The sequence below is a fragment of the Rhinolophus ferrumequinum genome, chromosome 3 (assembly GCF_004115265.2).
Source record: "Rhinolophus ferrumequinum isolate MPI-CBG mRhiFer1 chromosome 3, mRhiFer1_v1.p, whole genome shotgun sequence".
Taxonomy (NCBI): Eukaryota; Metazoa; Chordata; class Mammalia; order Chiroptera; family Rhinolophidae; genus Rhinolophus; species Rhinolophus ferrumequinum.
The window spans coordinates 92,925,581-92,942,318 of NC_046286.1; the positions used below are offsets into that span (position 1 = coordinate 92,925,581).

Sequence of the window (16,738 nt, forward strand, 5' to 3'; positions counted from 1 at the left end):
CTGGGGATAGACAATTAGGCCTCATGAGGGGGACAGCACTTGAAGCCAAAGGCCAACTGGGATCAATGACCCCTCTACGTTGCTGACCATTCTGGAAGCCAGGCCAACCCAGCCACTCCGCAGCAGAGCTCAGAGCAGCAGGGGGAGGGAGAGGAAAGACATAGCCTGAGTCACCCAGAAGCCAGAAGACACTGAGGTATCACAGATTGGCAAGTTTAAAGTTTGCCCCTTCCCACTACCTAAAATGTGGTAAAGAGATTCTATTTATCATGGAAAGTAAGGTGTATTTTCCATGAACGACTGGTGACACCACCACCCCAACCCCACCCCAAACACACTCGTCTCCTGGCTGCAGTGGTCTGTACTCACGCAGTTCTCAAGTAAACATATCACTACCACAATTCTTTTAAAAATTGTGTCTTGATTATTCTCTTTTCTGTGAGTACACATCTGTTTTTAACTGTTCAAAAGCTAACTTTCCATCCCCGACACCTTTGATGGGTGTGGGGCAGGGGTGCGGAGAGGGACATGGAACCCAATCCCTGGGAGGAGGCATAGGTTCTGGTCAGGCTGGTGGCTCTGGTCAGGACAGCCTGAATGGGCCCTGGCTGGGGGCGCATGGAGAGGAGGGGACAGAGGTGCTGGAGTTCAGGAATTCAGGAACAGAGAGCTGAGGAATGGTGCCACCATCTGCTATGAAACAAGAACCGGCCCCACGGCCTCGCTGACACAAGACTCCAAAATTGCAGACCATCAGCCAAGAGTCTCCAAAAGGCATAGAAATACCACGAAAACCAGGGGAAGCAAGTGTACATCTGGTCCTAACACATCGGTCCTCTCACCCTAAGAAGCCTCCTCTCTCCCTTCCAGCTTCACCTCTAGGCACAGACAACTCTGAGCTGACCCTAGAAACTCTAAGCTGGTCTCTCTGGAACGGAGGCTTTCCATTCCAGTCCATTTGAGCCTCCGGCCACAGAGAGCCTTGAGCAATCGCCAGAATGATGCCACACGCTGGAGCCAACTCCTCACCACATGGGAGTCTGCCTCTAGGAGCCAGGAGAACCCCCTCTCCCCAGGCAATAAAGCTAGCAGTCACCCCGGGAGCCCACTCCCTGCATACAGAGGGAAATACATAAGGCACCCCTTAATCTGTGCTTCCTCCATTCATTCAAAATCAATCTATGAACATCTGCTTCACCAAGAGTGTGTGTGGGGTGCTCAGAGAGCAGTAAACGAGGCAGACCTCACCCCTGCTTCTTGGAACCCATTGTTAATATCTGTAGAGAGCCCTGTGTACCAGGCCACTTGGCACGTGTACGTCATTTATTCATTACAACAAGCCCTTGAGGAAGTGACCTTTGTCCCATTTTACCCTTGAGGAAACTAAAGCAAAGCAATGTGCCCAGCTTGCTGATCTGGCGGCAGACCTCAGAACCTAATTTGTCAGGCTGCAAACTCTTCCTTCCCTGGCTCCATTTATTCCTTTTATCCTTGCCCCTCCCCAGTCTCTGTCCCTGGGATCCAGACAGCAGCTCCTTTGGAGACAAAGTTACCTCCTACTAAAATGCTTGCACTGGGGAGGGACCTTAGGACTTATTACCAGTCACTGTGAAACAGTTCACCAGGCAGCATGCTGAGAGCCAGGCCCTGGGAAAAGGAAGCTGGAGTGGTAGGTTTTAAATAAAGGGAGGGTGGTAAGGGGAAGTGGGTTGGTGCCCAAGGCAAATTTTGCCTACTTGACAGTTGTGCTTGGGGCAGCCTCAGTGAGAGGAGCCATTTACAGTAACTAGACAATCTAACTGGGACACTACTGTATCCTCACCTATTGCCCAAGAAGTCTCTGCAGAAGTTAGTGGTTCACAGAACAGGTCTTCCTGGATATGAGACGAAAAGAGACACCACTGTTGGACTGTTTATTTGGGGTTAAGGTGCAAACACTCAGAACCTGGAGTTTATAGCCCTTCTCACCAAGAGATCTCTCCCCAGCTCAGGTCAGGGAGAAGAGAGAGGGTGAACGGGGGCTGTTCTAGGGGCACTCATCTTACAAAAGAAGAGATGGGCGCAGCCTTAGGTAGGAGCCCAAGGCCAGCGTCGGTCAGAGGAAGTGCAGAGGCTTAGAAGGTGACCCCCAGCCCAGGGGCACCCTGCCGCCTGTAACCCACTGAGAGGAGTTCTGATGAGGGCCTGAAGATTCCCTCCTCCAGAAGAAGCCAGATTCTACTGAGGTTTCTAAGAGTTTAAAAACATAAACAACAATTACCCTGTACCCCAAAAAGAGGACACATTCAAATGAAACCCTTGCCTGAGGCAGTAAGAGGATGTGAAATTATCAGGTGGATTTCCCCCAAGCCAAGGTCCTCCTATCAGCCTCTCCGAAATTTGCCTAAAGAATGTGCAACACTTGTGAGCTTGCCTGCCCCAGGCAAGGGAATGCCAGCAACGGCCGGCCTGTGAGAATCAGTGTGCTTCCCAATCACCACGATGCAGCTGCTGATCTGCTTTCCATGAAAGCCAGATTTCTTTCTTTAAAAACCTGCTGGACATTTTTCTAAAGGCCAGGTGAATCGCGATTCAGGTATTCAGCTCACATCTCCCTCTTTCTTGTAGACACACACACACACACACACACACACACACACACACACACACGGCCCTTGAAGGTGTGGGCATTGTACTTGGACATCAGTCTCTGTGCTGCTAGTCAATCAGAACCACCGTGCGATGCACCTGTGACACCGAGGGTTCCCAGCACGTTGGCAGCAGCAGCAGAAGCATCCTGGGCAGCGGCCCTGCAGAGGGCACCTGAGTCCCTGGTGAGGGAATGGGGATCTAGCACATTCTGTCTGCAGCAAGTCCGGGTCTCACTATCGGTAGGCTCTGGCCCCAGGATAAAAGCCTATGGGGTCAGGGTCTCCCACCCTGAGACCCTTTCCAAGGCTGGATGGGAGAAAGCCAGGGCTACACAGGGCTGGAGGAAATGCAGGGCTTTGGAAAGAGCACTGCATCCTGGCTCCAGGATAAAAGCCTATGGGGTCAGGGTCTCCCACCCTGAGACCCTTTCCAAGGCTGGATGGGAGAAAGCCAGGGCTACACAGGGCTGGAGGAAATGCAGGGCTTTGGAAAGAGCACTGCATCCAGAGCCTGGCACTTTGTGCTCTGTGGCCTTGGGCAAGTTACTGACTCTCTCTGAACCTCTGTGGAAGATGAGAAATTCCTTTATAAGAAAAAAAATGCATTCATTTCTTTTAAGCCACGCATAAAATAATCATCCTGAATCCTAGAATGTTAGAAATGAAAAACCATTTAAGAGTATTATTACTTAGTCCAACCTCTTAATTATATAAACGGAGCTCAAAAAAAGTCTGGTGATTCACTCCAAGGTCACATAGCTGGTAACCTGAAAAGCCAGAGCTGTACAAGCCAATAAGCAGCTACTCACCACAGGTGTCTATTTGCACTTGAATTCAAATTAATTCAAAAGAGATAAAATTTAAAGCGCAGTCCCTCGGTTGCACATTTCAAGTGCTTTATGGCTGCATCCCGCAAGTGGCATCGTAATGGACAGTGTAGGTATAGGACTTCTCACCATCACAGCGAGTTTCACTGGGCAGCCCCACGCTGAAGGTAAGAACTCAGATCTCTGGGCTCTAAGCCCCACGTTCCATTCCCTGCATCTGACCTCTCTGGCTTCCTACATGAAATACAAGAGGTTTATCAAAACTATGGGGCAAGCATAAGGTCTGGCTTCCTAAGTCCCGTCTTATGCACTCCCCACATTGCAACTTAGAATTCTCATTGAAGTTGACGCACTGTGGGGACAGAGCCAGGAGAGCAGTTTCCAGGCTCTCGCCCTTGCGTGGAAAGGTCCTCACTCGGGTAGTAAATGGCCATCAGCTGTGGCTAGTTGGCCGTCAGCTATAACCAGTGAGCCATTGGCCACTAATGTAACTGCCGTGGCTACGCTAGCAGCAAATGGGGGCTAGCAAGAAGATGGTGGCTGAGCTAGCAAGTGCGGATTGCAGTTAGCACGGAGGATTGCAGCTAGCAAGTGGGGTTGGTTGGCAGAGAGAAGTGGACGGCAGGTTGTGGATTGTGTGGCTCCTGCTTCCTGTGTCTCCAACCCAGCCGCCAGCGAGACTATAGTGGTGTGACTCCCCTATCTATGGCTCCGTGGGTGTTTCTTTTTGGCCTCACCATATCCTGCGTTCTTATGTGGGGAGTGGGACCAGAGACCCCGCATGACACCCACCACTTGTGAAATGATAAACGAAGCCATCAGTCCTGCTTGTAGGAGCCAAATGGACTCCTTTTGTTTTCACAATGAGGAGATGAAAGGTTTTTCAGTTTGGTGGTATGGTTCTATTTAAATGACTTGAGAACAAAATGTGTTTCATAAAACAGGCCAAACCTTGTGTGCTCCGAACAAATACATTCCCACTTCTTGTCAAAAGCACTCGGCCAGTGACCCACACTGCCATGGTCCAGAGAGCAGACACTGCAGCCTACTGGGCTCAGCCACTACTAACAGCCCTGGGCTATACATTCTGAAGCACTGGGGAGAGAGACCCATGGAAAATTCTACATAGGGTAACATGGTTGGAGCACAGGGAGGGAGGCCAGGGTCTGATGGAGCCAGTATCGACCTTGGCCAAGCCCATCTAGTTTTTTCCTGTGCTTCCTGCTTTCTTAACCGAGAGGGACAGATGCCCCGCTGTAACATTCTCTGTGCCAGGGGAGGACACATGCCTCAGACCCTCAGACATTATCTATAATTTCTCATTCTACATCAGTGGTTCTTTACATTTGGGGAATCACAGACCCTTGAAGTAGTTATTGAAAGCTGTGGATCTTCTCCTGGAGAAATACATATACGTGCACACATTTCCACACTTTGTACATCATTTCAGGCCATTGCTGACTTTGAAGATAAAAAGGGCCACGAGCCAAGGAATGCAGGCAGCCTCTCTAAAAGCTGGAAAAGGCATGAAAACATACTATTGCCTACAGCTTCCAGAGAGAACACAGATCTTCATTTTAGCCCAAGGACACACATGCTGGACTTCTGACCGCCAGAACTATATAAGACGTTAAATACGAGTATGTGTTGTTTCAAGTCATCATGTCTGTGGTCAGTTGTTAACACAGCAATAGGAAACTACTGCAGATTTTGGTCTTTAAGGAACCACTGCAACACAGTTTCCCAAAGACAATGAGAAAACAAACTCACTGAAAAGTCAGGCTGTTGTTCTCTGGGAGCACAGGCAAAAGCTGCCTGAGGCTCCAGAGGACAGAGCCACAGTTGGCAAGTCAACAACAGGCACCCACCAGGATGCTGCTGCCAACAGAAGACACACTTTCCATCAGCTCAAGACAGCAAGGACATGTGTCCCCATCCATCTGTTCCTCTCCTCCCCGCTCCTTCAGGACCATGAAGCGGTATCATCTTCAAATACAGAGAATGGCCAAGTCTGCGATACTATCAAACCTCAGCAAAGGAGAGTCTTCAGAAACCATGTTTCTGAGGTTAACTGAGTTTTGAGATCAACCGATAATAACTAGACACCATGTTGGGTTTCAGCCATCCATTTCTCTGACGGGTGAGCCCCACTCTTGGCTCCATCCTTCACGACTGAGGACCCACCTGAGCCTAAGGAGCACAGTCCTGTTGAAACGCTGGTTGGAGGACACAGTAGGTGCTCTTATAGGAGAAGGAGCAGGGGATGGAGCTGCACCTCAGACCCCACCTCTATCCCAGACTTGCCTTGGAACAAATCAAGTCCCACCTGTCAGGTGGTGGTGGTGGTGCAATTTGTCTATTTTTCCTAACTATTTTTCCATACACGTATGTACACACACCGAGAACACACACAAATGCATGTGTTCTGGTTAATTGAGGTGATTTTTCAGGCAAATAGAGAACGTGGTTTAAATTTGAATTCCAAGCAGCAACAAGAGAGACTTCCATCAAAAAAAACCCTCCACCACCACCTTATCATAACAATTCCTAAAAATTGTCAGGTCCTCAAAGAGGACCTGAAGTAGAGGTTTCCTGCAGCATCTGAAGTAGCCTTTTTATCCTATAGCCATTCTGTAACTTTGATCTGGAATCACAGAGCTCACAAAATCCATTTAAGCGATATCATCTTACCTTCCTCTTTCTATTGATGCCCAGAGGGAGTAGTACCGTGTCGCCAACAGACAGAGGTCAGGCGTCCTCTTACAACTCCTCAGACTTTCTTTGTAGGATGCTCAGAACCTACCAGCTTCTTAAAAATCCCTTACCTTCCCCCAGAGACCTTGAATTAAGCAAGATTTCATAGGTTGACTGGGAGCATGTGTGAGGGTGTCATGGAGACCCCAGCGGAGCAGCTCCTCAGCCCTGGAGAAGAGCCCCGGCTGGCTAAAGCTTGGCTGCACACTCCCAGTACACACCCAGCAGGACACGCAGGAGCAGCCCCATTTGGGCTTGAACCGTTCCAAACTTGGGTCCTGCCGTGCCAAACGCTAAGTGATCCCAAATCCCCCGGGAAAACCACAGGGCCTGTCAGCCAAAGGATGATGCCCCATTGGCACATTCCGTGCCGCTGATAACACCCCTTTTCTCCATTCTCACCCACGGGGCCCAGCATCTGAAAAGGGAAGTACTTGTATTTGCAGCTGTGAGTGACAGATGTCCTGTGGCTCCTCGGTAACTGATAATGTACTTGGGAAAAGCCTCCTCCTCGCCTGGCGGGACCTGTGGCGGAGGCTGCAGATTCCCTCACAGCGGACCTTAACCTCCCCAGGAAAGAGAACCACGCAGGTGTTTCTCATCACCGAAACACACGAAGATGCCAATACACAGACGCTACGTAGGCGGGCACGAGCTCACGTGTCAGACCTAGCTAGGGAACCATATCACCACAGGCTGCCCTCCACCCAATAACCCCCAGCGGAGGGCTTCCCATGAAGTTCAAATACATTTTCCCATCTGATTCTCACAACCTTGAGGGAAGCAGAAGAGCTGCCTACTGGCCTGCGTGACAGAAGAGGAAATTTGAACTACTATTGCTTTCTCAGAGTCACACAGCTGGTTAGCGACAGACTCCAGATAAGAAGCAGCTCCTCCCCATCGGTCCACGGCCTTCCTCAGAAGAGGGCTGCTCTTCAGGTTCATATGATAAGAGCTACCACATGTGGAACCTTTGCTGTGTGTCGAGCACTGTTGAGATTTTATACCAACATTACAGATGGGAAAAGCGATGTTCAGAGAGGTTAAGTGACTCACTTTTGGCCACACAGCTACTAAGGGATGGAACAGGGATTCAAGCCCCACCCACTAGCGCCAAGCTGTTTGCATCACACCACTGAGAAGAGGGACAGGTCTCCCTCCCCTTTGCTGCAGGATGAAGAAAGCTACCTCATTGCCACGTTGCTGCCGTCAATCACAATGGGTCGCAAGGAACTGGCTGGATCTCCGCACTCGTCTTGTGGGTCGGCCCTCAGCCCGCGCTGGGCGGAGTCCGGGGTCCCGCAGGAGCCCCTGGGAACCAGCAGGGGCGCGGCATGGCCCTGCTGGGCCCCCGGGCGGCTGCCCGTCTGGATCAGCTCCTGCAGCACGTCGTTGACCAGGGCGCCCTCGCCCAGCTTGCCCAGCACCTTGACTACGTCCTCCCGGTCGTAGCCTAGCTTCTGGAAAAACTCCATCTTGGCTGAGTGCTCCATGCTGTGCCCGCTGGGCCCCTGGCAAGGGTCCTGCCCCTGGCTTCCTCTTGGCGGATCCCCACCGGCATAAGCTAAAGAGAAAAACCATCCGTCAGGTGTTTTCTGGGTAGCCTGGCTAGCAGGTTACTGAAGGCAAATTATCTATGCTCCTTCCCCACCTTAGCTGTCAGGAAATCATGTGGAGGTCTGGTCCCCTCGGGGATTTTCAGTTGCTCAGTGCGGTTGGGGAGCCAGATGCAATCACACTGCTTTTACAAGTGCGCTATCAGAGGCCGTCGTCCCACACACGCGCCCCCGCGGGATTCACGGGCCAGAGGCACCAAGGACAGCTGAGCAGGCCACCCAGCACTCGGGACATTTGTACACGGGCCAAAAAAATGTTTCTGAGGCTCTGTTATGTGTTATGGGCTGACGTGTGCCCCCTCCAAACTTCTTATTTTGAAGCCCTAGCCCCCAGAACCTCAAAACTGTGACTGTATTTGGAGACAGGGTCTTTACAGAGGTAATTAAGTTAAAATGAGGTCATTAGGGTGGGTTCTGTTCCAATATGACTGGTGTCCTTATAAGAAGAGGAAATTTGGACACAGACGGGTACAGAGGAGAGACCAGGTTAAGACACAGAGAGAAGACAGAGGGCTACAAGCTAAGGAGAGAGGCCTCAGAAGAAACAACCCTGTTGACACCCTTCTCTCTGACTTCTAGCCCCCAGAACTATGAGGCAATAATAATAATAATAACTATGATTATTATTATTATTATTATTATTATTATTATTGTCTCCAAGTCTGTGGTATTTTGTTATGGCAGCCCTGGTAAACTAATATAGCTCCTCGGCTTAAACAGGGGAAAATGGCCCTATAAATTCTATTCTCAGAAATGCAATGCTCCAACCCAAATTCAGCTCTGTGTACTAGCCCAGCTTTCCCTAGGAATTAATTCAGACCATCCCAAACCTCTGAAATAGAAGGTTCTAACCCATTGTGATTCTTTCCACCATAGCTTGACTGCCTGGCCTACAGCTCTGGGGGGATGTGGGGGGGTGGGGGGGCTGCAGCCAGATGTTTACAAAAAGAAGATGGTTAAACCAATAGAACACTCTGGACAGACTGGTCCCTCTCTATTTTCTACTCACAAAGACCTACATATTTCAAAAACACTTAAAATACAGAAATAATCATGAAAATATATTTACTGTGAAAATTTGAAACCATGCAGAAGTATAAAGAATAAAAAGATATAATATCTCTTCATACATACCACAAATCCCACCTGCCTCTCCTACTAAGTATTTGCTCTCATCCTTCCAGCACTTGTTCTATGTATTTACTTACATATCTAATAGACAGAAATATTGTTTTAGGGAGGTTATTTTTACATAAGTAATGTCATACTGTATGTATTGTTCAGCAACTTGCTTTTCTTATTAAAAATACATTTTGGAAATCTTTCCGTGCCTGTTTATCTGTTCTGCTACGCAACACATCCCAGCCTTTAAAAGGGGGCCCAGCACAGGTGAATCTCAGTGCATGTTTATTGAATGGATGCGTGAGTGATGTTTAACCATATGACAAATGATGGAAATTTAATTGTCTTCCATTTTTTCCTGTTATAACTCATGCTCAACAAACATTCATGTACGTCTGTCTTTTCTCTCCGTCCTCTTCTCAATATTACAGGGCCTTGACCTTCAGTTCTCAGTCTCTTCCTGAAATTCCCCTGAAGCATTCATGTCTCTCTTCTAGCTTGGCTTCTCATTCTCTTGCTGGGTCTCTCCCCGTAGTGTTGGAACCCAAACAGAACTAACCATGACAGGGTCTGGCAGATGAAGGGCATGTCTCAGCCAATCTCCTGCACAGAGAGGCCTCTGCTGCAGCCCCCACTTGTCACCCCCTACTCTGCCTGGGCCCACGGACTGCTAAAACACCAAAACTGCCCCCGAGGTCACCAGTAACCTCCTAACTGACAAATCCAACAGCAATTTCACATTCCTTGCCTGATACACCTCTCCACTGCATTCAACACTCCCTAACTTGTTATTTCAAATAAAAAAATTTTTGGACAATCTCCTTCTGGAAACTCTCTTCTCCCTTAGGTTGTACAACTTGGCTTGAGTCTCTTCCTCAGTCTTTCTAGCTCTTTCCTTAGTCTCTGGTCACTTGTTCAATGTTGAGGTCCTGCCCAGTTCCTCTTCTTTTCCTCGTCACCCCTCTTTGCCAGCCCGTATTATCAATGGCCCACAACTGCACTTCTGGCTCAGACCCCTTGCTAAGTACCAGGCACACACAGTTATAAATCTGTGAGATTAGTGCCATACATGCGATTTGAATATAGTGGTATGGGAACACAGAACACTGTCATTCCCCAGACATTTCCTGAGTCCACTTCAGTGGTTCACAAAGTATGGTCCAGGGTAACTTGGGGGGACCCAAGGCCCTTTCATGGAGTCTGCAAAGTAAAACCTATTTTCATAATAATGCTGAGGTGTAGTTTGCTTTTTGTCACTCTCATCCTTTCATGAGTGTACCACAAAGTATTCCAGAGGCTACACATCGTATGACACTGCAATAGTTTGAATGCAGAAACAGATACGAGATTCCAGCTGTCTTCTATTAAGCCAGATATTAAAGAGATTTGCAAAAATGTAAATCACTGCCAGTCTTCTTACAAATTTTTTGATTTTGAGGAAATAGTTATGTTTCATAAAGATGTGTCATTTACATTCATGTAATTGGTTTATTATTTAAAAGCATGAGTATTTTTTAATTTCTTAGTTTCTAATAAGGTTCATATCAATAGATATAAGCCACATAAACCAAAACTCTTTGGGTTCCTAAATAGTTTTTAAGAATGAAAGGGGCTTCCGAAACTAAAAAGTTTTTTCTTAAATCCAGAGCTTTCCAGTTAAGTATTTCCACGTAGATGGTTCCGTGTAGGTGGCCTATAACATGTCACCCAGGGCCTCAGGACAGACGCCCAGTGTCTTTCCCTCCCTCAGTCTGGCCCCTTTCACCCCCATCTCCTACTGCCCACCTGCTCCACACAAGCCTAAGTCCTGCCTTCTTCATCCCATCTCCAGTGCATGGCAACCGCCTCCAAAGAGGTCTCTTTTCTCAGTCCCATCTGGCCCAGCACCCATCTGTAGCCAACATTGTATTTCTAGAGCAAATCTGAACTTCCTGTTGAGAAACATCCTCTGGTCCCGTGTTGACTACAAGAAAGATACTAAATTCCTGAGTAGGTGACCAAGCTGTCATGATGCCCCGCTGACCCCAACCCACCTCACCCCCAGCACTGGTCCACCCAGCTCTTTCTCTGAAGTAACTGCTCCCCAAGCATTCCAGAACATTCTCATCACTGTGCTTCTGCATATGCTTCCTCTCTACGTGGAGTGCTCTTTGCTTTGGCAAACTTCAAGATTCAGCTCAAATGCCACTCAAAGCGGTCATCCCTAACTCCACAGACAGAATGACTGGCTTGGTCATCTCGTGTACCAGGTTTGTTCACATCTGTTATGACACGTTGAATTGTCATTTAGTTATTACTCAAGAACCTGTGAACTGCATTCTGACCTATTTGCCTTAGAATTACCAGCCCTGGCATAGTGCCTAGTATATCTGAGGAATTTAATACATTTTTCTGTAATAAATGTCCAAAGCTGAAATTATCTTCCATCCTCAAATATGTTTTTCTTGGGTTCTGAATCCCATTGAATGGCATCCCCTAGGAGCCCAAAGAAGAAATCGCCAACTCACCTTTGACTCTTCTCTTTCCCTCACTTCTACATCCAATCGGCCATTAGGTCTGCTTTCTGGACATTTCCCATAACCATTGTCTCCTTTACACTCACAGAACCACCGCCCTAGTTTGTCTGTTTATTCACTCAGTCAGTCAGTCATGTAACAAACATTGACCACCAACTAGGCACTATGCTGAGACCTCAACCTATTCAGGAAAAGAGACCAAAAACTGTAAATAACAAGCCACAAATCATGATGATATGCACAATATTTTTGATTAGAAAATGTGTTTTCAAAACACAGGTGAGAAATGCCTTATCTTCTTTCAGGGGAAGGGAGAGGCCCGAAAGGCCCGCACAGAAGTAGACAACAAGGAAGAGCTGTCTTTTCCCATTCTGAGAAGGGCCCTGTCATCTCTCCCAGGGGCTCCTGGGAAGGCCTCCTCACTGCACGCCCACCACCACCAATTCTTATCAAGTTAGTCTACCGATCAAAGACTTCACATCTACTCTTCCGTGTCCCTCTGTCCTGTACAGAGTGAATGTCGAAACTCTTCAGTATGAGAGTCAAGGCCCTTCACAATCAGGCTTGGCCCACTTTCTAATCTCGTTCGTCATGTACCTCTAGTCCAGCCTCACCTTCTGCTCCTTGACCAGTAACCAGTCCTGTCTCTGGGCTGAGGTCTAGCTTTGGTCCAATCTCCACGAAGGAAGAGGACACTCAACCAGTCTGGCAGGCCAGCCTCACACCAGGAGTTGTTCACTGTCCCTGAAAGACCCCTGGTCGCTCAGGCCCTCAGGCCTCCACTTGGGCTCTTTCTTCTGCCTGGAGCACCTAGCCCTCCTCCACCAGGCCTAACCCCACTGTCACACCCTCTAGGAACCCCTCCCATCCACACAGCCCCAGCTACTCTCCTGCCTCCACCCCTCCCTGCTAATGCAGGCACTGTAGCACTTAGTTTGGAAGAAAGAGAGAGAAGGGAAGAGAGAGGAGGCATGGGAGAAAGAGAAGAGGGAGGGAACTAAAATCAGCGAGAAGGAAAACAAAAGACAGAAACAAGCAACATGAACATAAAAGTTCATGTCATTCTTCATCCTTTCCTTGTCACTTTCATGAAGAGACTCTTACTTGAACTTCTCATTGTCCCTGGTAGGTAGACAGGATAGATGAAGATATTCCCTTTTCACAGGTGAAGAAACTGAGGTTCAGAGTGGTACAGCGTAAATGTTACACAGTTAGTAAATGGCAGAGACTGAAGACAAGTACACGCCAAAGACCATGTTGCTTTGAGTTGTGTTCAGGACAGAGGCAACATCTTGTTATTGCAGAAGTGGAAAAACCAAACTATGACTCGGTCAGGTGACTTCTCTTTGGTCACAAAGTAATGGTTACAAGGAGAGTCCGTGTTAGTTTTGTAATTTTGCATTCTGGTATGACAGAAACATGAACATTTTCAAAATTAAAAAAAAAAAATGGGGGTTTTCACCTGGGCTGGGGAGTGAGAGTGGCCATGTGAGACCCTTCCTCTGTAGCTGCCCACAGAACCTGTAAATTCCAGCAGAGCTCCTTTTCTGAGGGCCTTAATTAACTGATAAATTCACCTATTTCAGAGGCTTCTGAGACTTGAGACGGCTTGAGACTTTAAAATCAACTTCATTTCCTTTTAAAACTTCTTCTAAATAAGGGAGAAACCTGAGGTGGGGGGCAGTTCTCAGGAGCCTCCCCCTGCCCTCAGGTCACAACCCTCCCCTTCAGATGTGATGGTCTTTGAGCAGCAACACTGCCAGCAGCTTCTTTTTCCTTTCTATTTTTAAGACCTGAAAGTATGAACAACTTCACTTCACTTTTCTTCCTCAATCTTGACTGGAAGTGGCAAACAGGACAGATGATTTGTAACATTTTGAAAATCTTCAGCGTTTCTTCACAAGCTCTTAACAATGGCCAGCATCACAACACTTTCCTACGGTTAGCAGTCCAGGCGACTGAGGTGATATGTTCAGGTTGAACCCAAAGAGAGAGGTGACCTAACAAAACAGCATGGAAGGAAGGAAGAGGGAGGGAGGAAGGAAAGGGAAACCCCACTGGTGGAACAATGGGAATCAAATCAGATCTCTTCCTTCTAGAATCAACCAATCCAGGTTGAGGGTCCCCAGGCCAAAGGTCTGTAACATCTGACTGGAAGAACCCCTGAGGAGAAGAATAAAAGAGAAACTGAAGAGGGAGAAAATGAAAGGGTAAGACATGTGGAGAACCAGTAGCTCACATGTGCACAGTAATTTATAGTTACAAGGCGCTTCCCTGTGTATTGTCTTTGGAAATTCCAACATTCCAGGAAGATAGAAAGGGCTAATTCAGTACTCATGTTGTAGGAGAGAAAACTGACAGAGGTTTTGCTGGCTTATCCAGGACCCCACAGCTAATAAATGGGAGAGGCTAGGCTCCCAAGGGTGGTGGTTCCTGCCATCTCCCGGGCCAGAGGGTGCTACCCAGGGCTGCTCGAGGCCACGAAGCAGGGTAAATATGTTCAACACTTTGCCCCAGGCCCCCAATTCTGTCCCAGGTCGCCTCTGCCAACTCGAGAGAAATCTACCAGATAGGGTTGACAGAGGTCACCCCAACATGAAACAGAGTCCATGCAGAAGTTCTCTGGTTCTGCTCAGATCTAGAGCCCCTCAATGGAGTCATCAGTTACATTATAGGGAAGTCACAGAGAGACAGACTTCAGCCCACGAGATGTGTGAAGTGCAGGTCACCACCACCATCCCTCTCCAGAACCTTCTCATTTTCACCAGTTAAACAATAACTCCCCAACCCCCTTCCCTCATCACCTAGCAACCACCATTCTACTTTCTATATGAATTTGACTACCCTAGGGACATCATGTAAGTGGAATCATACCGTATTTGTCCTTCTGTGACTGGCCTATTTCACTCAACATACATAATGTCTTCAAGTTCACCCATGTTGCAGCATGTGTCAGAATTTCCTTCCATTTTAAGGCTGAATAATATTCCACCGTGTGTATGGACCACATTTGGTTTGTACACCGTGGATGGACACAGGGCTGCTGCCGCCTTTTGGCTGTTATGAATAATGCTGCTATGAACATGGGTGGACTGGCCTGGCCTTTTGTTTTCTCCTTGAACTTGTCTCCGGGTCTTCTGTGCTGCTATAGGTTACTTTGGGTGTACACACGAGTATTTACAGCCCTGATCCAGAGCCCAGGGCAACTCTGAAGCAAAGGTTTAAAAAAAAAAAAAAAAAAAACCCTCTACTATATTCCACTCCCAACCTATGCACATGTCGGATGTGGGCACCCCAGAGCTGGCATCGCTGGGCTTTGGAGAGGAGTTTATAATCTTGGGGAGCATGGCTGAGGTTTCTAATAGTTTCAGAGAATTAGTCAAAATCGTCTTCACTGCCATCAGATTAAGTTTCATTTCAGTGTCCTCAGAGGACGTCTCGAAGCCCACAGAGCCGTCCTCTAGAAGAGGCAGAGTTTGGGGCTGCTGCCAAATGTCCCTGATCTGCCAGGATCTAGACACCCACACTTCCATAGCTAGTCTAGAAGATGTTTTCAAGAGCATTGGGAACAGTTTTAAAATGTGCCCGAGGGCCCTATTCCTTCTGATTTCATAAAATTAAAATACTTTCAAAGACCACAGCAGGCATTTTTACTTAAACTGGGGAGCTGCCTCTGATTAATCTTTCTCCCACAAAAGCTATCTTGACATTAAAGATAATTTTGCTAAAATGAGCAAGGATTTCACCTAAAGGAAATTAAAAATGCTTACCTACTTTTTTAAAAACCTGAGCACTTACAATAACGTAAGGTGTGGGAAATCAGATTGCTCAGGATAACACTCATCCAAGAACTACTCTCCAACCTGCATCCCCCCCCCTTACGTTCTGTCTCTTTCTTCCCACCCCTCACCCGAGAGTCTGCACAGTGTTTTTGTGACAGACTAATGGCCGGGGAACAAGCACTCACCAGTAGGGCGCGTGGCTCCAGGCTTTACAGTGGATCCTGGCGCTCCCCTCAGCGTGTCCAGCTGATCGTAGCTGTCACACTGCCCCTCTGCTCCCAGCTAGCGAGCTATCACTGAAGCCACCGGAGCCAAGCTGGGCAGGGCCACGCGGCACTTAGAGGACACTTTATGCCAGAGCTCCACTTCCTGGACGCTAGCGTCACATTCAACTGCAAAGGTAGTTTTGCTTTGGGTTTAAAAAAAAAAGGAAAGGAAGAAAGCAATCAAATGAGGGAGGAAGACTTGAAGCCTGAGCCTCAGCATGAGTCACCGAATCAAAGTTTAACAACCACATGCAAAACGAACTCGATGAGGGCACAGGAAAGCCAGGAGGGGCTCAAAGAGAGCAAGAGTTATGAAAGAACCTGAGGGCAAAAGCTTCTCTTCCAAGTTCCCACTCGTGCTTCCCTCTGAGAAGAGCAGCTGATCCTAGATGCTCCCGAGGGGTGTGGGGGTGTCAGGGCTGAGAACTTTATAAACAGCAATGCAGCATGCAGGAGCAGAGTGTTGGGGAGATGACAGAGACTGGAAATCGCTGCATAGATGCGAGTGCCCAGGGGGCACAGACACGGAGAAGGACCCTGTCCCTTCTATTACAGAGTCGCAAGCAGGTCGCCAAGTCCTTTGGCTTGGGGGACCAGGGCACTTGCCTCTGTTAGGGACATGACCCTAGGCTCCCCTCGCTGCAGGCCTGCATGGGGTGGGCGACTGCTTCTCTCTCTGTGGCCAGGAGCCTGATCCCAGGCCCACCTGACCACAGCGTCCTACAGCCAGGCTTGCCGCCAGCCTCAGAGGGTATGGGCAACAGACCCCAGACTCTGCGTGTATTTCCTGCACTGGGGGATGCCCGTCAGGTGTCAGAATAAGACAAAGAATGCAATCCAACCACACAGCAGCCTCCCAGCAGATGACAATATTGGGAAAATTTCCCCAGGGCCCAGGGACCAAAGAGGCTGACCGCTCCATCACGGCGTTAGGAGTTTGTTAAGGGAACTTACATACAAGGCGCATGTTGGCAAGATGAAGTAGATGTCCTCCTCACCGCATGGCAGGCGCTAAAGGATGCTATAGAACAGGGCAGGATGCATAGGGGTGTGGGGCATGACCTGCCCCAGGTAAGTGGAAATGCCTTACATGCTTGCCCGGGGTCGGGCAATGGCCTTGTCAGGAACCCACACCCTGGGGCAGAGGTGAGGGGTCGAGCAAATAGCCTCTGAGGGATTGACAGGAAGCAATCTGTGTTCTGGCCCGGATCTAGCCGAGGGTCTG

At 48.4% G+C, this 16,738-nt stretch overlaps 1 protein-coding gene across 2 annotated transcripts in view; it reads right to left on the reverse strand.

The window, feature by feature from the left end:
* ZC3H12D (zinc finger CCCH-type containing 12D) overlaps positions 1-15,688 on the reverse strand; it is a 29,619-nt gene extending 13,931 nt beyond the window's left edge. Inside the window, exons 1-2 of one of the 2 annotated variants that reach the window (XM_033093804.1) lie at positions 15,433-15,688; positions 7,400-7,775 (exon numbers count right to left, since the gene is read on the reverse strand). In XM_033093804.1, the coding sequence (XP_032949695.1) occupies positions 7,400-7,704 (305 nt within the window). In that variant the 5' untranslated portion in view covers positions 7,705-7,775; positions 15,433-15,688. Of the gene's footprint in view, positions 1-7,399; positions 7,776-7,862; positions 7,983-15,432 lie in introns of those variants that run through there. The other variant, XM_033093812.1, reaches the window with a different exon arrangement.
* Positions 15,689-16,738: the final 1,050 nt, after the last annotated feature.